We start from the raw sequence: 26,363 nt of genomic DNA on the forward strand, positions 1-26,363 counted from the left end.
CTTAAGTGATTCCAACTATTCCACTCAATGCCCTCTGACACCCCACATCCATAAGTGCTCCTCCATTTCAGCCCCCTCATTTTAATTGCACATCCAATTGCATCAAACATGCTCCTTATTTAGTTCATGTTGTGATCCTTTCATATCCATTAAACTAGTAAAAAAATAAAAAATAAAAAAAAACCTGCCCACTTCATCATCACAGCAAAGACATCGACAACTTTGGATGTGCTTTTTACTTGAATGTGCCGTCAGCTGCCTGCTCTCCATGACTGGAGAGCTCCAGAGAGCCTCCTGACGTTAAAAGACACATCCATCTGTCTGGCTGCTGCTGCTGCTGCTGTGTGTGTGCTGGCTTGTTTAAGTTCCTATCAATTTGTGTGTGTGTGTGTGTGTGTGCGCGCGCACAAAAGAGAGGGAGAGAATGAGAGAAAGTGAAGCACAGTTCAAGAGACCAACATAGAGAGAGAAAGACAAAGGAGAGAGAAGGTTTTGTTTGTAAAACATGTTGTATAATCCTGCAGCATCACTCCTCTGACATCACACCTCTCCATTCAGAAACAGCCTCCACCCTGAGCAACAGCAGAGGTCACGACAGCCAGCACGCTGTAGTATCAATCATTTAAAGGTTACATTCTCCTGCGTGCCCATTAAGAAATAGATAATAGAATGTACTCATTGCCTTTTATCAATTTCACTTACAATGAACAAGGACACGGAGGCCACATGAAGATGAATGCAAATGCCCAGCTTATGTCCACACAACTATGACATTCTCAATCAGCGCCTTAATGATTTAATAAGAGTGAAAGTGACAGATGTTTTGTGCAGCCAACAAGAGCAGAGACACTTCATTTTAGAAGGGGATGTTTGTCCAGCTTAAAAGGCCTTTAATTTTTGGGTCGTGCCCATGTACAGGCACACACTCATTTATATTGCTGTGTGTGTGTGAGTGAGTGATTATGCACCACAACAAAGGAACAGAAATACATTTTAGACTGATATGGAAATATCTGCAGTGCTGTCATATATGTTATACATATCCATGTGTGTGTCAGAGAAGAGTAAGGTCACATATTCCTATTAAAGGCAATTAAGATTTATATTTATAGATTACTACAAAAAAAACACACACATTGCATGTCATTGTGCATACATATTTGTGTTGTATCTTTCAGTTAATCTAAATTTCTGTCTGTTCATTTGCTTGTGTATCTGTTGTTCTGCAAGTTACATCAGCCCCCTGGGCACTATGATGGTTCTGAGTGATGGATCAGAGGTTTTTAAACTCAAATCCCAGCAGGTTCCTTGTGGCGGAAGATTCACTGACTGAATCTGTGATTCCCCTCCAGGGCTTGTGATGTGCTGTCTGTGTGCATCGTTCCACATGCAGACCCACACAGACCCTTCAGACATTACAAATAAAACAAACATTTCCACTGCTGCGCTCCTTTTTTTATCTTTATTTATTGATGAGAGCTGCAGCGGTGAAGTGGGAAAACCATAGTAATTAGACTGAGAGTCTTTAGCGCCACTCTCACTCTCATTGGCTGTGTTTCCTGGTTTACATTACTTTATCTAAGTCGCTCTCTCCCTCTCTCTGTCTCTCTCTCTACCTTTCTATATGCAAATGAGCTTTATTGTTACACACTACAACTGTATTTTTTTCAGCAAAATACTGATGGTGTCTGTCGGATGCACAGCGGTATATACTGAGCCTTCCCCTTCCTCTCCGAGCAGTAATCTGAGGTGCACATTGGGATTCTTAGGTTTGTGACTGCTGTGATGAAATCTTGCTTGTGTTTCTGATATTTTTGTAAAGTGTGCAGTTTGTAATGTGCAGAAGAAACACAGCTGCATGTCCTACAAACTATGTTTATTAAGCCTACGTCTGGTCAGGTTTTTTTCCTATATTAAGCTCAGTGACATTGGTTTGCTCTGCCAAAATGTAGATAGTATCTGGTTACCCACTGGCTTTCTAATTCGCTGAAAAGGGCGAGAACAGCTGGTTTAATGTTAGTGTCTCATAGTGTAGCTATTGTTCTCTGCAATAGACTCAATCTTAAAAGGCAAAAATAAAAATGCATATGTAGTTTTTCCTGTGCACTGATTTTTTAATATGCTGTAGAAAGAGACTCCTGAACCATCCTCAGCTTGGTGTATGAGTATGTTTATTATCTCCAAATAAAATTACATGGCATTTATAATAAGACTGTAGGATTTAATGGCTCTTTCTTGAATAATGAAAATTAGCACATATTGGCCTAATTCTGCCCCTGTATGCATTGTAGTGTTTCTTAGAGATATTGATTTGCACATTTCTAGCTGCACAATCTCTGTTGAATGTTAAGAAATTAACACAATTTTGTTTCATGTTCAATCCCCAAATCTCACCACAACACCACACTACTGAGTGAAACTAATTTGAAAATTTTCAGTGAGGCCCAAATTGGTATCTCAGATTTTATTTATACCCAACCCCCCCATACCCCCACCCCCACCCAAACTATATACATAATCCCATCTCCTTGATCACTGTATAATATCTGGCATTATCGACAATGGCTCCTTCCTCCTCCTTCAGTCTGTAAACCCACTGCTGCAGACGACTGGGACACTGCTGCTGTTTACCCACACGCCAATCAAAGCTGTGGGGAGAGAATGATATCAGTCACAATGGGAAAAAAAAAAATACACACTCATGTTCACATGCACACACACACACACACACACACACACCCAGCTGTGATGACACACACGCAGCCAGATAAAGCTGCATCTCAAGGATTTTTGATCTTGTGTATGTATGTGTGTGTATCTGTGTTCAGGACTCTTGCTTTTAATTCAACTCAAGGACCCATGATTCAACCAAGAGCCAGGGTTGGAGAGTTGCAAACGCTCAATCTTTACAGCCTTGGGTTTCGTCTTGAAAGGAGCAACATTCAAATATGATGCTGTTGCTTCGACGTGTGAAAATAAAAGAGGAGGGAGAGAAAGGCTGCAGGGCCACATGTGGTTGTTCTTCCCACACTGCTTTGTTTGTTTTTATACTCCTCCTCACCTCTTCACCCCCCCCATCACCCCATCATGGGGGGGGGGGGGGGGGGGGTTGTCATGGCTCGCCTTCTTTTCAACCAACGTCTCCATGGTGACACTGCCTCTCAGCCTTTCATCTGCCTCCACCTTCTACTCTTCCCACAGGTTGGTATCCTCTTCTCCTCCATTACACATTTCATTCCTCCAGCTTAGTCATTTTCTTCAGTGGCTTGCATTCATTATTTTTCTCCTCTATTGTACCCCCACCCCCACCCCACCCCCCCTTGCGCCAATTACTGTGGTTAAAGCATGGTCCTTGTCTTCAGAAGGCAGGTGGTTTCAGCAAGGAACAGAGATGGGGGTGATTAGAGCTGCAATATGCTGTCTGAGCCATTAGGACGGAGGAGTGGAAATAAGGAGAGGGAAAGTGTGCTGTCTGAGTAACACAAGGAGGAGAGAGGAAAACTGAAGGAGAGAATGGAGGGAATGAAGAGATGGAGATTCTATACAGACATAGCCTTTCTGAAAAGGGCAGATGTTCACGTAACGCCACGGGAATGCAGCGGAAGACCTGTGAGAGTGGGCTAAATATCTCTGCATTAATGAGAGCCAGCTCACCAGCTGAGACTCCACTAACTCTTCTATCAAACAAGTTTAAAATTTGAGCATAAAAAACACTTGTTTTTTATGCTCAAATTTAAATGAGAAGATCAATTTCTCACACATACACACTTGCTGTAAAGTAAATATCTATCTGGAGCCAGGAGCTGCTTAGCTTAGCTTGGCATGACGACTGGAAACAGTGGGGGAAGCTGGCTCTGCTCTGAAGGCAACAACACCTGCCAGCCACCACCTCTCAACCTCAAATGAAACATTATATATTGTTTGCTCACTCCAAAAACTTAAATGACAAATGAAAAATGTGAAACTGATCTTTTAACTCACACATTAAATACGTGCTTGTCGATTAACAGATATATATATATATATATATTTTTTTTTTTTTTTTTTTCAGCATTTTGTATCTTCATTTGATAGACAGAGGAGAGAAAAGACGGGAGGAGAAAAATGGGAAATAACATGAATATGGTTCAGGCCACCAGGATGTCCCATCATGCTTTGCAATTTATGATTAGGTTCCACTCCTGAGCTCAGTTTTAGATTCCAACCCACCTCTCTTCATTAAAGTCACTATTTTAGTCACATCTACCTGACTGCCTCCACCGCGCATCTGCAGCCATTTCCCAATTTGCTGCGCTCTCCTCAACTTATTTTCAGTTTCACCCCCTTTCCTGCTCTGCTTACCACTAAAACTGTCAACCTCCCTTTTTTCTCCCTTCACTCATTATTATTAACCTCCATCCCCCTGCTTTTTCACCCTAATGGCTGCAAGCATTCACCTTGATGTTCTGACTCATTCCTTTTCAGCAAACTGAGAGTGAGCTTGTATCTTTTTTTTTCTTTTTTTTTTTTTTTTTTTTTTTCCATTCTGTGTACGTGGATTTGAGCGCACATGCACGGATTATGTTGGTGTCTATGGTAAAGGGATGCAGCATGACGCACTGGCTGACGTCACCAGAGGCAGAGGCAGGATGTGTTTTTTGATGAAGAAATCCTGTCAATGAATGAGAGCGGAAACAAGAAGCCACCAACAGAAGGATCCGTATGCAACGCATTTAATTTAGTCACATGAATTAACGTTAATCGAACAAACAGTGAATGGACACATCAGTCATAATGCACATATTTACAGAAACGTTGATGCAAATGATCATAAGCTCCAAGCGGTCTCTCTGCCTCTGTAATTGGATTTTGCTATATTTGCCTGTCTTATTGGTTGTGCATGTTAACAGCCTTATGTGTCTGGATTATTTGAGATGTACAGTGTCTAGGCAACCGCTGTGATTTTTGTGTTCATTAAAGTCTGCCACCTTAACACTGTCCTCCTCAGCATGATTCCATCTGGCCAGTGTGTGAATGCGAGGCTGCAGGGAAGTGTGCATCTTTGCAAATGTGAGTCAGTCAATGTTTAAGGATATCAGCGACACACGCCAGATAGAGAGAACATTTGTGATCATACCCAACATATGTGAATGGTGTGTGAATGGAGTCTTTGTTTGTGCTGCAGGCCCACATGTACCTGCTGCATGTTAACAAACAGTCCTCTCTGCAGTGTGGCACACCCAACACTGTTTTTTTTTTTCAATGTGAGCTTTTTAAATATGCTCTTTCTCATGCGAACGCTGGTCTATTTTTGTCGCCCCTCCCTCTCTTCACAGTTCATCCTCTCTTCTCTCCATTAAGTACAGTCTCATTCATCCACCCATCCCCTCCTCTCTTCCCCTCTCCCCCACTTTGCTTGTTTCCCAACCTCCCTCTCTGCTTCGTCCCTCCTCCCCCCTGTTCCCCCTCTCCCCCTGTCTTCTCTGGTGCTTTATCTCTGCGGTCTCTGTCTCTCCCTCCACCACTCCCTGTCGGCAGTGTGATGATGCTGTCCTGGCCGCCTCCCAGAACACTTGCCCCCTCGCTCCTCCACCCCCGCACCTCCCTCCCTCCTGATGCTATAAATACCCGCCATCGGTGAGTCATCGCCCAGACGTATCAGTTGCCTCTCCCTCTGCCTCTCTGCAAGCCCCCCACCCATCCACCCACCCCTTCTTCTTCGCTTCTCTGCTCGAGCTCATTACCAGAACCTCACACGTTTTCTCACCTCCACTTTGGCCCTCACATCATCGTGAGCTGAGCCGGGGCCAGGGCCTTGTGTGGTGCAGCCACCGTTACCAAGCATAAAGCCAAAAGTCAGCTTGACACGCTATAACCCCAAAAACAAAACCAGCAGGAGTGTGAGCACAGTCTGGGAAACACAGCCAACCAAAAACTTGCACGTCACACTCACTAACTTTCCAATTGGGATATTTTGCCAGTGCTCTTCTTACATGTCCCTGATGTAGCCTCAAATCTTTAACAACATCAAATAATAAGAAATATATCTTGTATCTGCTTGTCCCACTGCTTAATTGCCTTTACATCAATTAAAATTGGCTCATGTTTTTACATTTCACTGTCTTTCAACACAGTATATATTTGGTATCTTTTGGAAACCCTTAAAAATAGATTTCGATTTCAATCGAGGTTCTGCTTTTCATCAACAAAGACATTTTAGGGAGCTAAAAAGGGGCCTTTTTTCAGAAAAAGAAAGGGAAGCTCACCTTTCCCCCTGCTGCCCTGTGCATCCACACTTCATATCTCTAATCCAACCTATCCCTACTTAACTTCAGTGCATCTTAATGTCAACAGTCCAGGGTCATATCTCAGTCCCAGTCCTGCTGTGCTGCCATCTTTCAGCCTCATATGTAATTATCCTCTGTTTTCTCCGGCCACCACCCACCTCTCCAGAGTTATGAGGCAGCTCTGGTTCATCTCCACTCATCCTTCGGCAAACTCCAATATGGCTTATTGGCTCACGCTGGAGTGTGCGTATAAAGCACAAACACAGATAAAAGTTTTTGCGCACTTGTGAGTCATAAGTAGACAGGAAGAGGGAGCCAAGCAAAGGCGAGAGAGGGAGACAGAGAAAGAGAGCAAGAGAGAGAGAGAGAAAAAAGTTGGAATGAAGCGTCAGAGAGAAAGGAGAAGACACACACACACACACACACACACACACACATAAACAAACACACAAACCACATTCATACAATATGAAAGATGTCCTTCACCGTCCCCTGCTGCTTGGTGGTGGTGTTGTTGCTGTCTTTGTGATAGAGTCACTCTGCTGTGTGTGTGTGTGTGTGTGTGCGTCAGAATCAGTGGGCTAATGAAGGGAGCATTATGCCTCTGACTCACTCACTGGTCCCATAGGGTTGGATGGAGGGAACAGAGAAGAGAGGAGGGGTTACAAGAATCACTCGTCTCTCTGTGGTCTTGTTGCTACTCTTTCACTTTAAATGAAACGCAGAAGCCGAATTTTAACCACCCATGTTCTGTCAGATTGCTTCTTCATGAGGTGTTTGTAGATGTAAACGAAGCAGCACGTGCAACTCTGTTTTCAATCTCCGATCGATTAAAGGCTCAGTGCTGAACTCTGGTTTCATTCTTGTGTGTATTCTGTAATATAGAATTTATTTGGCACTGTCAACTTTACATATAGTCTCATTTGGATGTATTGCATTGTGACGAATTTGTATTCATTGTTTAACTTGTAACTGACAAATAAAACCTTTTAAAGCCTCAAACCTCAAAGCTGTGAGGCAGATTAAGACACAATAAATCAAATGGATCAAGGTGGAAACGAAGACAGCAGCAGGCTCACATTGTTTCCACAGCAAATATAAAATAATAGTCTCGCCAATGTGCCTGAAGTAGCAGCTTCTGACGAACTGCAGATTAGAGATAAAACAATTATCTAATGAATTGATCAGTTCCAGCTTGTCAAATGTGAGGTTTTATGGATTTCTCTGTTTTCTCTGATAGTAAAATGAATATATTGTATTTGGCTTTTATACTGTTGAGACAAATATGTCAGTTGGGCTCTGGGAAACTGTGAGGTGCATTTTACACCATTTTGTTTAATAGACCAAACAATTAACTAATTACATTAATTATTACTTGCAGCCAAACATTGATGCCAAACACTGATGTAAAATCAGGTTTGATATCCTCCTTGAAGTGGTTATTGGACATTGTGCCAGAACTGCTGAACCCAGGCTTAGTGAAATCCATACGGCAGCAGGAGAGCGGGCGTACACAGGAGGACAAGCTTTAATAAATCTAATGATTTCCACGTCTGTGGTTCAAAATATATGACTCTGTCTGAAAGGAAAAAAAAAAGATCCTTTGTTTACTAGCTCTGACTGAAGGTTGACTCCCAGAACTGCATGTTCTGTTTACCACCACAAACCACTTTCACTCACACACATACACACACACACACACAGACACACTGGCCTTCGTTGCCATAGAAACTATGGTTTCAGGATGATTTGAATCAAGCAGCTGATCATGCCAGTTATTCCTCACAGATTGTGTTCAGGTGTACAACACACTCACAAAGACCAGCAGTAATTACAACACAAACTTTTTTTTAATTTTATTTCATTACATAATTTCCAAGGCCAAATCACAAATAAATAAGGAAGGAGACACTTGCAACAGCCCGGCTCACTGGGGCCCCTTAACCACACAAAACAATGAGGAGACCCCAAAAAACTGGTCAGTAACAAAGATTATTAAATATGTTAACAGGAGGCTTTACACCTGTACAATTATTGGTAGCTTTAACAAAGTTTGATCACTGATCTTCTCCCCCCTCAACATATTTACATTGCAAGTGAAGACGACAGGAGTAGTGAAGTTCATCTTTGCACCACCCACTGTCCTTGCCTTGCTGTTAGTTCAAATGGGTGTTATTAGTAGGACACGGCATGTCTGCTATCAACAGAACGCAGGGAGATTCACATTCTTAAGACCCCTGAAGACAGCTCATGTGTGTCTGAAGGCAACTAGCCACCTTTTGCCAGGCAGAGGAAAAGCAGCAAACAGCACAGTAATCTACTGACTTTTCACTGAAATGTCAGGAGAGAGAAATGTTATAAAAACAAAAACAAACAAACAAACAAACAAAACAAAAAAACAGGAAGGTCATGATAGTATTGTCAATTTCTACATGCCAAGATGACCCTACTGTATTAAGCTAGTAGACATCCGATAAAGAGAGGTTGTTAGAGTACCCGACTGTACCTTTATTAATGCTTATATGTCTTTAGTACAAGCAAAGCAGGGTTTGGATTCAGAGAAGGCAGCTGACAGAAAGATGGCGCCCTTACAAAGGACCACTGACCAAACACTGTTTAATCTTCTGTCCATAAAACTAAAGAGAAGTAAGGAATACTTAAGTGGGAGTGTAGCTCGTTCAGATGCCACTCAGAGAGCCACCAATCTGAAACCTACAGTTATTAATGTGTATGTTCAAATAAATGGCAGTTAACAGATTCAAAGACGCGTAGACCCTCCTTTTTCTTTATATACATTGCACATACAGTATCATACACATAAACCAATTTGGAGATACAGAAATGTTATTTGCACTCTGTGAAGTCAAGTCAGCATATGCTATATACTCACAATTAAATAAGAGCGTATTTGTAAGGAATTTCTGCAGTTGTTCGACTGGAGCGTGATTTTCTCACTTCTTTCAAATATATATTCAGGTGCTTTGGTACAGTTGCACACTTTTCATCATGCAATTTCTACAATGCCAAATATTAAATCCTTGCTTTACAGTCTTATTAAAGGAACAATACATAGTTAAGCACAGTACGTTCAAATGGGCCACATCTAGACTTCCCTATCAGTGTCTCTACCCTTCTCGTCTTTATTCCTATGATTATTTTCCTTCAGGCATTCATTATGCACTGAAGTGGAGAGTAACAGGCCTAAACATTCAGACATTATCAAGGGGCTGCTGTCTGTGCGTTTCTATCCTTCCTACACACTTTACTTTAAAATTTGTGTATAAATATTGCACATTCATTTTATATTTCATATTTAGAAGTAAAAAAGATAAAAGGAACAGTAACTAGACCTATGGCAAAAAAGATAACATATACAGTTGCACCAATAAAAGTAACCCGGAGGAGCAACCAAGGAAAGGGCTACCTAGTGTAACTACTTCTCTATGGTAGGCTAAATTCCCTTGGAGACATCCATACGGTGCATTGGTCATGACTGGAGGAATATGTGGCTGAGGCGGAAGGGTTACTGTATGTGAATGATGCCAACAAAATCGCCAATAAGACACAGGTTGGGGGGCATCCAGGGGCTGCTCAGGTATGGAGAAAAATGTGACGTGGGGGCAAAGAGCAGGGGTAGAAGAGGTCCCAGTGGATGCGTTTTACTATAGATGTCTGACCCTGCTGCAAAGGCCGAGAGCAGAAGGGACTGAGGACTGGATCGCTTCTACGAGTCAAGTCAGTAAACACACACTCAAATGTACAAGCTTTGGGACACAGGCAAATAATGGGAGAAAAAGACAAAAAAAAACCAACTTGTAAACAAAGCTCATTAAAGTATAAGCATAAACAAAATGGTAATACAAAACAAGAGGATAAAGAAAAACAAACCCTCAGAATAAAACACCCATAACAGTAAGAAAAGGTATTTGAAAACATCTTAACGCTCAATCTCTCACGGCTTTCTAACACAGATTCCTCACACACAAGATATACTCATCCAATGGGTTTCAAAGCTGACGAACCAAACATGAAGGAAACATAGCGGCACATACATTAAAAAAAAATTAACGACAATAGAGATCCCTGCATAGATTCCAACCTGAATGTTACTTAAAGCCCAGGAGGGATCCTTCTATCAGGCTCCTGCTACCCCAGTCTCCCTGCCAGGTATCTGCACTGCAAGTCCACGACCATGCTGAACTGGTGGAAGGCTCCAGAGAGCAAGGAAGAGAAGCAAACGGGTGGGGGGTGTTGCTGACATCGATCCAGATTCGTCTAGCCTGACATTTTTTTCGCTTTGAGTCATGCAGACGTCCGACTTCATGTGCCGCCTCGGTTGTCATAGCAACTCGAAGGGCTAAAAATCCATCAGAGAGGATGCACCGCGTGCGTCCGGCTGGTTCCGTTGTCTGTGAGGGACCTTCTGCCTTTTGGTCTTGACAGAGAGCATTAAGCTGGATTGAAGAGTTATTTCCCCTCTTTTGATCAAAGCTGGTCACAGGGAAACCAAGGAGGAGGTGTATGAGACGCTTTGTGTGTCTGTATAGTGTATGTTTGTATGTGTGTTACCTGTATCTAAAATATAACTCCTCTCCAAGTTGTCCTGGTAGTGGACTCTGAGCCCCTTCTGTATGTGTACAAGTATATATGTGTGTGTGTTACTGTGTTGTTTGGAGTATGTCTATGTGTTATTTTCCACCGTACATCCTCTCAATGTCTTCCTGGTAGTGTGTTTTGAGCTCCTTGCGTTTCAGTTTGAATGCGTCAGTGACCAAGCCAGTCTCTGGTGTCCACGGCTCAGAACTCAGCCGGATCTTTTTGGGGATCTCAAATCGCTCCAGTTTCGCTGGTTGGGGGAGAGGAAAAAAAAATCACAAGTAAGATTGACAGATATAGCGTGATACTAGTGCAAAGTCTGGCACAAGGCAGGAGACAATGTCGCGCCAAATCCGAAGCGAAATGTCAGCGAGTACCACTGGTCGCATCAGATGTCCAGACATTTTTTCTGAGCTCATATAAGTGAAGGAGGCAGAAAGGAATTTCGTCCTACCTGAGATAGCAGCCTCAGTAATGATGCGGAGGACCTCTTTCTCCATCTGGGAGTTGTTGCAGATCTCCTCCCATGTGCCCCTCACCTGCATCTGCTCTGCCAGTGCCATTAGCTGCTTGTGGTTAGGCACCACAAAGCTGATCACATATGACTGGTCACTGGAAAAAGAAGGAGAAAAGAGTCCACAAATTTTGTTTTTTGGCTAGACTGCAACAGCGGTGCTAGTTATAATCTGGAAGGTCCCTGACTGACTGACTGATCATATTTCCGTCACTGGTCAGCTGAACGCCATGTCACCGAGTTGGAGTTCCTGGCGCAAACAGGTTTTATAAGCAGGGTGTTTGCAGTCTGCAGTGTTGCCAACTTAGCCCATTGTTGCTAGATTTAGAGACCTTTGTTATTTTCAAAAGTGGGTATAAACTTAGCACATGGCTGGACCGTATATATATCGCATAAATCAGGGCTTAAGGCTACACCTCTTGTTACAGGCAGTCCACTGAGCTGCTCTGGTTTCCTGGCTGCTCGGGAACTGCTTGAAAGCAGAGGAGCACTTCCAATAACTGAGCTTTGTCTCCATTCTGGCAAATAAACTACTTTCATTACATGTATCATTGTTACTAAAGGAGGAAGAGGAATGACTAAAAATAGGCAGGCAAAATAGGCAGGGAGAAAGAGAAGTCATCGGTAACTGCTAAAGAAACTAGCAGATCTGAACAACATGTAAACGACAACAACACCAGCAACCAGAAATGAGACAATACGCTTCCTGCAGCTCAGCAATAAAAGCCCTGTTAAGAAATAAAAGGTTTCTGTCCACTGAAACACTAAAGGAGATGTTTACAGGAAGTGTTGAGTTTGTATTAACAGGTAATGCTAAAACTTCAACACAGTAAATGAGAGCGACTGAAAACGAGGCTTCGTACTAAAATACCGCTGAGACCAATTCTACATATCAAACAGTGCGAATAAGAAATAATAAAAGTCTAATAAAAGTCTGTTACTTTCTGGAGTTGGGGTAAATAAAGGTTAAACTATTGTGGATCCCAGACTGAGGCAGTGCGCTGTGTGAGTGACAAAATTAAGACATTCTGTCGCTTCTAACTTTCTTTAACGTCTTTAATTTATGTGTCTGGTGATTTGGTCAGACAATGTAGAGGTTACACAATCAGCATTTGACCAGAGGCAGTCCAGCCACATACTAGGTTTTGTTTTTCACCATTAGGGAGAAAGAAATCAAGTGATGGCCAACAACCAAGATGATGAGACAGAAATATTTTAAGAGCCAGAGGAAGAAACCAACCTAAACGTTTATGCTTGGTGTGTCTGCTTGTGTGTCTTTTAAAAAGGACGTTGAATTGAAGTCAAAAGTCTGGAAGAAACAGATTAAAGGGGACAGAGTGCAGAATTTTACCTGTTGGCATAGGCACAGATGTTGTCAATGAGAGGGCAGTTCTTCAGTACAGCTTCCACTTTTCCTAGAGAGACGTACTCGCCTGCCTGCAGTTTCACCAGGTCCTTCTTACGGTCTATTGGAGGAGATAGTATGCATGTCACAATCCTAACAAGTATATCATCTATAACATACAAACAACATGCACGTGTTTGTGGATTTCTCACCGATGATCTTGAGGCATCCATCGGGGTGGAACTCTCCAATGTCTCCGGTACAGAACCATCTCTGGCCATTCCCATCCACGAAAAAGTCCTCGCGGTTCTTGGTTTCATTTTTGTAGTAACCCATTGTTACATTGGGGCCGCCGATAAGAATTTCCCCCCGTGGGTTGGGCTTGTCTGTGCTGTAGTAACCGCCTAGAGGAGCACAAACGTGATTAGAAAGGAAATATCAGTGTGTTTGTAGCTTTTTCATTAGGTTTTGTTGTTGCAATTTGACTCACCCTCCTCCCAGTCCTTTAGTGTGATCTCTGAACAAACCAGTGGAGCACCAACCCGTCCTGTGCTGTAGTCCCAAACTGAAAAACACAAGCAAAGACTCCTGCGTTAGCACAGTAAATGTAGGTAATAGCTACAAATCAAATTCTCTTCTGTGTTTTTATTTGCTCCTCTCTTAATTTCCCTTAAGGCCAGCTAAACAAACTCTCTTCTTCTCTGATCTTACTCTCACTGATGGTGCCAGCTCCACAGGTCTCCGTCAAGCCGTAGCCCTGCCCCACAGGGCAGCACAGACAGATGTTCATGAAACGCTGTGTGGCAGCCGAAAGTGGAGCTCCGCCAGAAAGCAGCACGCGCGTGTTCCCTCCCAAGAGCGCGCGCACCCGTTGGAACACCAGACTGTGTGGGCGGAGAAGGATGAGGAAAAAAAAAAAAAACAACACAGCATGAAAATGATGAGTGAGAGGTGGAGGAGACTCCAACCACAACAACAGATTGAGATCAGAATCAATAGTATGCAATGATTCACATATGCTAGAGAATAATCTTCCACATCTTTTGAAGAGGCTCATTGTTAACAAAGGTTAGATGAAGAATTTGCACTAGGTTATGATTAACCAAGTGGGAGTGGAGGTTAATGTTTATTTATGTATCACAGGGGAGGTAAATGTCAACTGAAGGGGCTTTGCTGAAGATTCCGCTCATGGTTGCAGGAGTACAGTATGTGTGCTACCTGTCACAGAGCGGCGTGCTGTAGCCCTTGGAGATCTGCTCCATCTTGTAGTTGTAAGCCAACACAAAGAGCGTCTTCTGGAACCTGCTCATCTCCTCCACTTTGGTCATCACATTCTTGTAGATTCGATCCATGATCTCCTACACACACCAGGCGGAAAAAACTCCCGGTTATCCCTTGTAACATTTGGTGCCTTTACTCTGCACGGGCTGTCGTCCGTTGACTTCATTTCAAGGTGTGGTTTTAGTACGGTAACTAATGTTAGTTAGATTGAATACAGTGGGTTTGTGCGGTGATAAAGAGGACTTACTGGCACGGCAGCCATGAGAGTAGGTTTCAGCACACTGGTATCCCCTTTACTGCCCTTCTTTATCTTGGTGGACTGTGAAAATGAAACAAGACAATTGGTCACCTCTTGCTGATGTAGGGCTGTAGTTCACTGCCTGATCATGCAGAGCTTTAAAATAACCATAAGCATCTTGAATGGATTATGAATTTAATGGGGAACCAATGTAAAATAACACAACAGGATTAAAATGAAATCTTTAAGATGACCTCATCAAAGCCTTCGGCTAGAATCCAGCAATGTTTTGTGGCGAGAGCTACAGCAGTTAAATAAATAAATGCATGAATGACTGAAGCAAAAACATGTTGGATCCAAGGTGTGTGTGGGTGTGTGTGTGTGTGTGTGTGTGTGTTTTTTTATACACTGACCTGATCAGCCAGAGTCTGAGGGGAGGAGTAGCCGATGCGACAGCCATGAGAGATGCACACCATTTCAGCACTGAGCTCTAAGACGTGGGCCAACGGCAGGTAGCCAATGTAGGTGTCAGTCTCACTGCCAGCACAGAAATAACAGCAGGTTAATTTCCACTATAAACACAGATGAAAACATATTGAGGTGTGATGCAAAGAAAGTACAAAGGGTAAGAGGGTGTACAAGGAAAGATTTAATAGTGTATGTGTTTCAGAGGCCACACAGAGAGGAGAAAGAGGGCAAGCATGATTATTTATGTAGATTCAGAGAGTTGCAGAACACATTAAAAAAAAAAAAAAAACTATGAAAGAGGTTTTAAAGAAATAGCAGTGAATCTGACGTTGACATACTTGAGGTTAGGGATTCGCTCAGCCATGCCAGTGATGCCAGCCATGATGTTGCCATGGGAGATCATGACACCCTTGGGGATGCCTGTGGAGCCGCTGGTGTACATGATGACAGCGATGTCCGAGGTCTGTGGCTGTCTGCGGTTAACTGCTACTGCAGAGACCGAAGACCAGAGGGATGACGGTGAGAGAGGAAATGCATCACGCATCAATATCAACATTTTTTTAGCTGTTCCTCACAATAAAAGTTATTAGGAGGAAATGTCTGCACACTAAAATACAGAAATGTAAAAAAAAAAAGATGAGGCCTTTCAAACAACTGCATATTACAAAAGGGCTGTTTTTTTTTTTTTGGACTGTTTTCACTATCAATTAATATATCGCATATTTTCTCTAAGATAAATCATTTAGTTTATACAGTCTCAGAGGATAAAGACCAATATGCTTGTTTTGCTTGACTAGCCATCAAACAGGTAGTTTCTCAGGGCTCTGGCTATTTGAAGGCTTGAAGAAAAGAAAAGCTATTGAAAAACATGGTTGAAATTATTGCCATCTTCTATGCAATTTTTATTTTTAATACAATAGTAGAGGAATTTTGGATAAATATATTTTAGAAACGTGTACATTGTGTGTTCTATTTGAAGTATCCAAGATTTTAGAATATTCCACGTTTGTTGTCTTTATCAAATAAGAGGAAAAATTACCAACATTGCTCAAGCGAAACTCGAGCACACACACAACTTAATTTCTGTTTCTCCTCATTTTCCTAAAAAGTCGACCAACGTCATCACGGCGCTGGGCGTTTGGCAAGTGCTGATCTGACCTCTTGCTGACTCTGTGATCCACAGCACATCACTCCAATTACACAGCAGGGTGTTGGCTTTGTATTAAGCCTCCATTAGAGCACTTCCATATCCGCGACAAAATTAGAAACCTTTTTAATCACATTGCACAAATACTCACTATTGTCAGGCTTGCATCCCATCTCCTTCACGACGTCCATGCTGTAGACCATGATGCCTCTGGGGATGTCTGACCAGCTTGTGGGTTTACTGTCAACTACAATGATATATTGCAGCCTGGGCACGTCACACAGTATGGCCTGGGACAAGGAGTTGAATGTAGGTCCGAGAGAGGAGGAGGGTGAATGAGAGTAAAAAGTGATTATGCAATCAACAACCAGTCATTCAGTGGCATAGAGCCTCGGTGATGACAGTAAAGCAGGTACCTTAAGTCGGCTATGAAGCAGGTCTTTGCTTGTGATGATGTGTGTGATCTCTGTCTCGTTCAGGCCGTGGGCAATGGCCGTGGGTCCAAGAGTGGCGTACAGGGTCACAACTGTCAAATGTAAGTCCGGTGAAGTTGGTTAGTCAGCTGAAGTGCTTCACTTTAGGTCCAAGAATGTCTGAATGTGCATGTTTGCTGTTCTGGGACTTACGTGGGAAATTGTACATGAAGCAGGCTTGTGCTGCGACGATCCACTCTGCTCTGGTCTCACAGAAGATGGCAATGTTACACTGGGGCCTCTGGCCGAGAGCTGCAAGACCACTGCCAAAACACTTTGCTGCATGGTAGGCTTCCTCGTATGACAGCCAGTTGTAGTTCCCCAGAATCACCTACACACAACAGGCAAAGGTATGTGCAATAATCAATTATAATAATACATTCTACAGGCCTAGGTAGATCAGATCATCTCATCCTCTCAGAGCATTTTTATAAATAAATATGAACAGTGTTTTTTTTTTTTGTTTGTTTTTTTTTTAAAGAGTACCAGTTGTTCTTGTAATTAATATGTGCACTGCTTTGCATTACATGGTAACCCAGAATGGTGTGTAAGAGATAGCAAGCACGAATCTAAGCTGTCAGTTTGTTGAATCTGATGTTGTAACCAGTCATACACCGGCATTCATGTGCAGTCAGTTAGCACCATCTGCTGGGCTTTCACAAGCATGCAAGTGTTAATGAACACTGAAGGAAGCTCTCAGGTGTGAAAAAGAGGAGCAGTAAAACTGCTGCTCTTCCACCCACATCCTTCACACTGTGCACAGTGGCAGGCTGTGCTGTCAGCCTCATGGACACTAACAAACTTCCTGTAACACCACAGATTCAACTCAACACTTTTACAAACTTAAAATGTGAGGAGCAGTGCCTAACGCTGACTTAACTAGTGTCTTGCTCCTGACAACAGACCAAACATTTAACAGAATAATTCAACAATCTGTTAAGCGTGCAAGAATGCCAGGGATGGGTCAGCGTCTCTCACCTTCTTGAAGACCTTCCCATTTGGCTGGAGCTCATCCTCCTCACTGAGCACCTCCCTGGTTCCCAGACAGTCTCTCTGTGGAAACCTCGCAGCTGCATGTTCAAACATTTTGTCCAGGGTGTCCACCCCAGGGTGCAGCCATGCAACCAGCTTCTCTTGGCTGTTGATGGCCCTGTAAGGCCCTGCTGGGTGTCCACTAACTGAGCGCGCCTTGATCCGGCGAGCCCGTTCCAAATTTGTGCCAGCACCAGAGAAAAAATACCAGGGTATGAAGGTGATGACGGAGTAGACCCACACCACAGAACGGAAAACCTGCAACAGCAGGGGGTTCATGTCCTCCTTCAACTTCATCTTCAAGGATGAAGTCAGCACTGAAGTTGAATCAAACCAGAAGAGCAATGGCACTCGTTACTGCTCCGTAAGTATTTTGACTTGCTGCTGAAGGTGCAGGTTGCAGGCGGGGGTTCTTTTGTGCGGCAAGTGAACCAGACCTGCAACACAGAGACACAACATGAAATCTTAGAAGCACAGTCTGGAATACAGATGTATCAGCACATTTGGAAATATCAAGCGGCAGCAAATGTGAGCAACCGCCACCTGGTAAATGAATCCTTGCTTGCATGAAGACCATCTCTGCCTATTCTTAGGCCAGTTCTTAAGTCAGCACTATTTGTCTCACCAGATCTGCTGGCCCTGCTGCGTGGAGGTCACTTATCATCATTCAAGAATTTGTCATTTAAATACAATTTGTAGAGAAATTTAAAGATTATTAATACATGCAACTGAATCAACCAGTGGTTGCATTAAAGCCAAGAAAATATCACCTCTGTAATTTTCTGAAATTATACACCTTCTCTGTGTCTCACCACAGGTTTGCAGCAGAGCCTCGCAGTATAATAAGGTTTGCAGGATTATGCCATGTGCTCTCCTCATTACTGCTCACTACAAAAACCTTTGGATCAACTCAGACTGTCTCCCGGAGAGCTCAGCTATTTCCAGTGTATCCTTAGGGCCAGAGTGTAAGTTGCAGTGTAGCACTGTACCCACTGAGCCTGAACATGCTAGAAGTAGCAGCAGTGACTCAATCTGCAGCTTAGTAGCAGAGGGCCTGAGGTCACATGGGAGGTTAGCATAACCCAGCCGGCTAAAGTAACAGTAGTGAGAAGAATCTAACACTGAGCAATGAGGTTGGCAGCTCCTAGCTATATGCAAACACAAGCTATAAGGAACTATTATTATATTACTCAGTAATTCTACATGTTTAGCAGCACATTCATGAAGAGTCCTCAGTGAGTGTAAGGGCCAACTGGGCTAACCTGCACTGCACCACACTCCTGTGTTCCAGGAAGGAAACTGTATGGCTAATGCAATATTACACTGTAGCGGACAATTTGTTTCACCACAACTATAGATGATTGCCTCTCACTGAATGGAATACATTATAAATTTAAAGCAGCTTGTGTAATATGTGTTGACATGTGCACTTGCTCCAGACTTCCTCATCTGGATACATCAGTGAGCACCACATGACTTCTACCCTCAGGACTAGAAAAGACACTCACTTCAAAATCACCACATAGCACTTCTGCCCAAATATATAATCAAACTGTAAATGTATCTATTGCTGCTGGTCAAAAAAGGCCAGTTTGATTTTTCTCTGTAAATTTAGAGAAGGGTGACATACAAATGCATATTGTCAGCTCACTCAGCTCCAAACCAAACAGCAGTGGCACTTGCTCTAAAGAATGAATCTACATATGCGTTGCATAAACCAATTCCACCTTAAGGGTGAAGGATGAACCTGTTTTGCAACGAATCACATACCACAACCAACTGACTGTATTTGCACAGACCAATCACACAAAGAAGTCACACAGACACAGTCAGGAGGGTGAATATTCCCTTCGTCTCGGTTTAACACTTGCAATACAGGTTCAGTCATTGTATACTTTGCTTTGTATTAAGTCTTGACACACCCACTCCTAGTTACTATTTCAGCAACCATGTGGCACGGGATCAAAAACTCAAAAATCACAAAAAAGGCTAATATGAAAGCAATTAACTGAAATTCAGTCAACAATGCATGATGAAACTATTAACTATTAATTGTAACCCCGGCCTCCAGCCAACCCCCATGTGGCTTTATCATGCCATAAAGCTGACAGTAGGCTCACATGCTTATTGTGATACCATCAGTATTAAACAAGCACACATGCACAGTGACTTGAGCCAACATACTTAGACATATTCAAATTTAAAATTTAAATTAAATGTAATATGTAAATGAGCACCACAATTTCCTCCTTAACAATCCATAACGTTTTTTCTTACTATCTATTGACGCGTTAATAATGAATATACTGTATCTACAGTGCCAGTATCTGAGAGAGCATTAGGACACCAGGATGATGCTTAAGTACAGTCTTTCCCTCCATGACTTAAATCTAGTGGATCATCTCTTGCATTTTCTCCAGGTTATTGTTTACAGAGATAATAAGAAACAGATAATGTGTTACACTTATATTCTGTGTTAACCCATTAATTGGGCTGTTGTTACCACGTTATATCTTTTACCTGCATCACTAGACAGGTGTCTAATCTATAATGTTTTGATTTGTGTGTCCTTTTCTGAGATAGTGGCTATCTGCGTTATTAGATCACACACTGTTATGACTGTTATGATACACTTCTATGATATGAAACCGTTCAGACAATCATGTGTGACGCTATCAAAGCCTAGCTCATTGTTTTGATCTGAGCCTGCTATCATCGGGACAGTTCTCACTCCACAGTGTCTGAAACTATAAAACAGGGCCAGCGAAGCAGCATCAAGATTAGCAGCTTGCGGACAGCTCAAAGACGCGCTAGCAGCTAGCAAAGAAGGGGAGCTAGCATTCAGCGCTTCAGCTAACCCCTGCAGCTGTTGCTGAGCCGCTACAGCTGCTGTAATAAAATAAGTTTCTTGCTCAAAACTCCCTTATGAATTAAACGCGGCACACGCATCGTGTTGTGCGCACATGTGGCACATTAAAGGCGACGTAGCGCTCTGCTGACCTAGCATGTCGCTAACAATCAGTCCCTCTCAGCAACATCTGCAAAGCGCTCACACAGCAACACACTCTCTCACCTCTTTCCTCAACCGCTGCGGGACTGGAACAAGCGTATTTATCCCTGTAACCACGGCTCTGACATAGATATATAATCTTTCAAAGCACTGTATCTGGTTGTGAATCGCGCCCGTGTGCCTGTCACAAAAAGACACAAAAAATTGAATAAAACTGTAAATCTGAGCATCGCCGGGGCCAGTGCTGCTAGCCCGGAAGCCGCCGGATGACGTCACGGCATTTCTCTGTCAGCGATTGGAGCGCTGGAGGTGGCGCGTGTTAGGGGCAGCGGGGACGTCAGCGGGGTTACTCTCGGTCACAAATGTCCGGGCCGCCAGTGAGCTATCAGTCACCGATACAGTGAGGCGGGGTAAACCCGGGCTGCCGGCTCTTTTTGAGTGGGCTGTCCATTACTCCACCTGCCTACCAGGTTCGCCAAACATGTGTCTCTTTGTAATTCAGCGCTATAGAGAATGAACCACCCGAGACAGAGCGCACAAGTGAGTTAACCAGGTACAGAGAGCGACAGCAATGGCGGGGAGATAAGTGAAACTGAAACCTGATTGGATGCAGCTGCGCAACGTGCTAAATGTGCACCATAGTTATGTGTAATTCATCTGTGTGTGTAGGACAGACCCCAGACTCTACGCGCGTCTCCTCTATGAAACATGTTGTGAGCATGTTACGAGAGGAAACCAACTTTCCTGCATGGCAGTACTTCCCAATTCCTTTTCAGCTCATGGCCCACTTTAAAATGGATGGATTGAAAGGATTTCAGCATTTTTAATGTTTGTAAAGACCATTTCTTTTTTAAAAACATTTAAACATGTTATATATAGTTATTTTTACATACATTTAATTAAATCTTTTCACCAAAATTATACTCTTTTTGCAAGTATTTGTTGGCCCATGTGCAATACCTTCGTGGTCCATCAGTAAGCCGTGGCCCACAGGTTGGGACCCACATCTCTATGGACTAGTCTTTAGTCCTGTGGCAAACAGACATAAAAAATAAGCCTCTCTTCAAATGTTAATGCACTTTTTATTTTAATAGAATTGAGGCATGAGCGAAAGTTCGGGCGCTCTACAAGTCAGCTTATCCTTTGCCACCTGAAGTATATTGGCGGAAATGTTTTGCTTTGGGATTGTGAAGCAGCCAGCGGCACAGGAAACAAGACTAGAGGGAAGAACTGATTCCACTAAATATAAATAATAATAGAAACTGACTGGCTGGCTTCTACGACAGGACAATGATCCAAAACAGACCTGAAAATCTACAATGAACAACTTAAAGAAACACAAGCTTAAGCTTTTGGAACAGACCTCACAGACTTGAACACCAACGGAGATCGTTGGTTATACCTTAAACTTGCTGTTCATTCAACACAGCCTAAAAATACCTCAGAACTTCAACTGATCTTAAGGAAAAGTGGTTGAAAATTCTTAAAACAAGGACAAAAAGACTTATCTGGCTACAAAAAGTGTTTGCAATCTGTGATGTCTGCCAAAGGAGGAAGTGTTACTAAATACTGACTTAGTAAGGAGCCCAAACTTTTGCACCTACATTGCATGTACCACAATTACTTTTTTCTGTTTTCTAAGGTCAAGAAACAGCCGAAGAAATATCACTGCATTAACAAAGGAAGGCTTGTTTTAATGTCTGTTTGCTGCAGGGGTTGTATTTACTTCTCATCACTTCAAAAATAAACAAAATATATATTTTACCCAGGGGTACCCAAACTTTGCATCTTTATAGACCAGACATATAACCTCACCAAGTAATGGTTCTTGAATATAGCGTATAAGAATATAAATACAACTGGCCACTAGGATCTGAAACAACTCTCAATTCTACCCCTAACTAATCCAGATATTTTAACCTACATACTTATTTTGTACTTGTTAATGTGGATCTTTTATAGAAATATATATATATATATATATATATATATATATATATATATATATATATATATATATATATTCCGTAATCCTTTATCACAGAAGACATTCTGACATGTCAGAGAGGCAGATGCGCAGATGATAATAATAAAATAAGTGATGGCTGGTTTCTTTTTAGTTGCTTCCGTTTCAGGCTCCTGTCATTGAGTGTGCTGGCTCACTGTCATTACCTACTGGGCCACAGCAAGCCTCAATTATGTTTTTAATGCAACCACCAGCCACGATACCTGGCATGATATTTTCTCTTCCCCTGCTGTAAGAGATCAACCAGAATCCTATATAATCCTAAATTTAACCAAGACATGAATTCAGATGGTAAGATATACTTATTTCATTGAGGTGAGTAACGCAACTTTCAGCATCTGATGCTAATGCACATTTTCCTCATCTTTATTCATTAATACCTTTCTGCAACTCAAACTGTAGCTTTAGGTGCTTGCAATAGCTTTTGTACACAAATAAAATTGTACTCAAGTACTTAGTACAAGTAATGTTGTTGTTAATGATGGTGGACATAAAGAAGCTTTGTCATGCTTTTTTTTTTACAATTAAATATGAATATTGTTGTAGTACAGTCATCTTTAACAAGAGTAACTGATTCAGGGGATGTGAGAAGTGTCCGCACTGCTGTCAGTTGTTTCTGGATAATCTTCTGGCAAAGTCTGCTAAGTTAGACTGCGGTGAAAGTCCCTTCCCCCCATCTGTCAGTCTCACCGCTATTTTTGGCCTTGGCCCATAGCTCTTTGTACTTCTTCCTCAGCTTGTCCCTTCTGGCCTTGTTTTCTCTTTTTCACTCCAGTTGGGCATTTGTACGTGTCAGCAAAGGAGGATCACTTCATTTAATACACCCTAAATAAAAAAAAAATTTAAAAAATCAGATACATACATTGACAAGAAATGTTCCTTATACTGCAATCATCTGACAGGCACCATCACTGATAGAGCCTCTCACAACAATGTGTGGTTTAGTCACAGTGCTAGTGTTGAAAATCGATATAGGCTGGTCCCATGACAGTAACTTTGAAAAAAGAGCTCATTTGTCAGAATGCATCAATGACTCCATAGTTTATTGATGCACTTAACGACACAAAAAGAAGCAGCTTCCAAAAATTGCTGATGACTGTGGATGGTGATGCGTTTTAAAACTGACATACCCATCATTACTCTCCAAGTGCATTGATCAAGAAACTGAACCCAGATATACCTTTTTGTTTACGGCACATTGTTGGGTTTTTTTTTTGGCATCTCCCATAAAATTCATTCAGCCTTTTTTTGAATCTTAAAGAATCATCACGGGCACGCCCTCATTGTCAATGATGTTGAGAGCACACTTACAACAGAAGAAACAGAAAAATAATTAGCAAGAAATCAAACAAATAACAGCAGGACACAATGAAAAGCAGTTGGGAATAGTTTGTGATCAGGGTTTAAAATTGATAGAAATTGAAATTGGTTGTAAAATGTGTGTGCAGCACAAAAGTTAAAAGCCTTTTTCCTATTAGTGTTTGGGATGAAAACAAATTCTGTTAGCTTTATTCCTATTTTTAGTGCCCATAACAGTCCTTTATAGCTGAACCTGTTCATTTCAATGAACAGTGTCAACTGCAGAGACAGTATTTTGACAGCAACAAACATATAAAAAATATGGATAGTTTTTTAAATATACAATCAAGAATTTTTCATAATTGTGTCATTTTAACAGTAAGCGTACTACTTTGTCCATTTTTCCTTTGCTGCATTCTCACTTTTATACACCAGAGGGACTCAGTGTGCATTTCTTTCATGAAGACATTGCACTGGACCCATTGGTAATTCAGAGAGAAGATCCCATACTATTTGTGTGTGAGTGTCCAGGATGGAGCAGAGTCTTCTTTGAGCAACATGATGAAAGTGAAATGGCTAGGTAAGCCATGTTTGACACTTTGACCCTGGACATTGGTCCCTTCTTGCTTGTCTTTGGGGTGTTTGCATGCCTGTTAGGCTATATGTCTGTACAGACAGATTCTGACAAATATATGCACACATACACACGAGTATGTGATCACATGATGAAGCCAGAGTGCGTACACAGTGATGATAATCGCTCTCCTCAGGCTATGTCTTTGAGGTCATCTTGATGGGACACTTGCCATCAGAGGGCAGATGTTATGAGCAAAAGGAACACTTTCATCTCCTCTGTGAAATACGTGTGTCCAATCTGATAATGACACCGAGACACACTTTGCACACACTTAAAGGCAAGACGCAGGAAGAGGAGAAATGTGTCCTGGAACTGTCTGTTTCTGTGTGACCCCGTGTGCACAGTGGCTAATGGCTGTTCCCTTGGGATCCACCTATACCAACCACTGACCAGTGTCATGTGACTTAATGATATGTTTCTTGTAAGCTGTTGCTGCTCTTTTTTTGACAGAACCAAAATTAGTAACCTTAAAATGAAATATCCATGCTTTGGTAAGAGCTGTAATTACAAGATATCACTGTTAGTTTCAAATCTTTTAAAAGTGAACAGGTAAACTAATAACTTTTCAGCCCCCGGCTGATTATGAAGCCCCTTGACGTCCAGTTGGACTTATTGGGACGTAGGGGGAAGGGGTTGTGTGGGGATTAGGGAACAAAAGGATCCTTCTCTGTCATCAAAGAGGATCTGCTCCCAACTCATCCCCTGCTCTGTGGCGACAGCTTTTTATTTTTCGGGAGTGACGGCTGGAGGGAGGGAGGGTGGGATATAGTGGGAGAGTTTGATGGTAGGGGATGCAGATTTCAAAGTAATCTTTAACTTTAAGCCCTGCAGTCCCTGTGAAATGAAGCCCTCTGCCCCAGACACAGTGTTGCCTATGGCTCCCAGTGGAAGCCTGCCTGCCACCCCTCCTTTTTTTTTTCCCAAGCTTTTGTCACGGTGGCATTTAAGTGGCATTACTCACCAACTGGATGACCAAATGAAGGAGTCCCTTTGAGGGACCTGAAAGAGTTGGATTTTAACTCCTGAGACCAGTGTCGCCTCTTAAAACAACACTAAGTGGAGATAAATGCCTGCTGTGTTTTTTGGATTCAGCAGATACCTCAACCAAATGGAGACACCTTTGTGAATCATAACGGATCTAATAACCCAAACATTGTGAAGTGTATGTTCCTCCAACATGTGAGATAACTGGTGAGCAGAGATGTGTATTTGCGGCCTAATTTATATGAAATGAATCCACAAAAATTCAATAGGCATTCTTTTATTCCACGCTTCCTTGTAAGCTAACACCTTTGAGAGTGATCTGGGCACGGACCAAGTCGTTAGTGGAGTTTATATGGTCTTGCAGTTTATATGACTTGGAAAGCATTCTTAAGCCCATCAGATGATTTAAGACCCCTAGGAGGTCATCTGCACTTCCTTTGTCTCACTACTTTACAACACTACTTATTTGGGGCCCCCTACCCCAAAGTTATTTCTCTCATCTTGTGAAGGCTCATGTCCCCTCAGGGTCATTGGCCAGGGATCCCCTGCTGACCTGGTCCACCGTGGGGAGTCAGTGTAATAACACAGAGGTGGTTATGGGGTAAACAGGTTCTGTCATTGGCACAATAGGCCATGTTGTTAGAGATGGTGGCGGCACAAGAAGAGTATAATAAATCAATTACAAATCAACAGCTTGACACATACACATGTACGCCTGCTCGCACAGTAGTCTCCAAACAACTTATTAAATTTGTCATATAAATAGTTTCAGTGCAACAAAATGGGAGGAAAGTTGGGGAGGATACTACTATAATGATATCTTCCTATTGTTCCCACTGGTGGCTGCTAATATTTCCATCAGGAAGCCAAGTTAAAGTGCTCTTTCAATGGTTTTAGGCCTTCTGTGTAAGCATCTGTCATAGTGTGACATGCCTGTGCACACTATCACATTTGTACTTTACTCAAATAAGAGCTCAAGGTCAATGTTCCCTTCAAAAGAATTAAAAATAAAAAAAAATAATGGAGTTGCATATAAAATGTGCATTC

General features: G+C 42.3%; 1 protein-coding gene across 2 annotated transcripts; it reads right to left on the reverse strand.

Moving 5' to 3' along the window:
* Nucleotides 1-9,029: 9,029 nt before the first annotated feature.
* Nucleotides 9,030-20,625, reverse strand: acsl3b (acyl-CoA synthetase long chain family member 3b). Of its 2 annotated transcripts, XM_071491406.1 has the most exons (15): nucleotides 20,434-20,625; nucleotides 17,307-17,797; nucleotides 16,482-16,659; nucleotides 16,272-16,381; nucleotides 16,007-16,145; nucleotides 15,047-15,197; nucleotides 14,654-14,777; nucleotides 14,250-14,321; nucleotides 13,940-14,079; nucleotides 13,433-13,605; nucleotides 13,212-13,286; nucleotides 12,934-13,125; nucleotides 12,728-12,842; nucleotides 11,317-11,474; nucleotides 9,030-11,112 (listed from the first exon to the last, which is right to left on the reverse strand). In XM_071491406.1, exons 2-15 carry the CDS (start codon nucleotides 17,655-17,657, stop codon nucleotides 10,955-10,957), a joined length of 2,136 nt encoding a protein of 711 aa, XP_071347507.1. In that variant the 5' UTR covers nucleotides 17,658-17,797; nucleotides 20,434-20,625; the 3' UTR covers nucleotides 9,030-10,954. The 2 variants fall into 2 exon arrangements, with proteins under 2 accessions (XP_071347507.1, XP_071347509.1); XM_071491408.1 differs by lacking the exon at nucleotides 20,434-20,625 and having other exon boundaries at nucleotides 15,047-15,194; nucleotides 17,307-17,793.
* Between the last annotated feature and the right edge of the window lie 5,738 nt (nucleotides 20,626-26,363).

Source organism: Trachinotus anak, unplaced genomic scaffold, assembly GCF_046630095.1.
Source record: "Trachinotus anak isolate AG129_WGS33_773 ecotype Australia unplaced genomic scaffold, CSIRO_AGI_Tana_v1 ptg000012l, whole genome shotgun sequence".
NCBI lineage: Eukaryota > Metazoa > Chordata > Actinopteri > Carangiformes > Carangidae > Trachinotus > Trachinotus anak.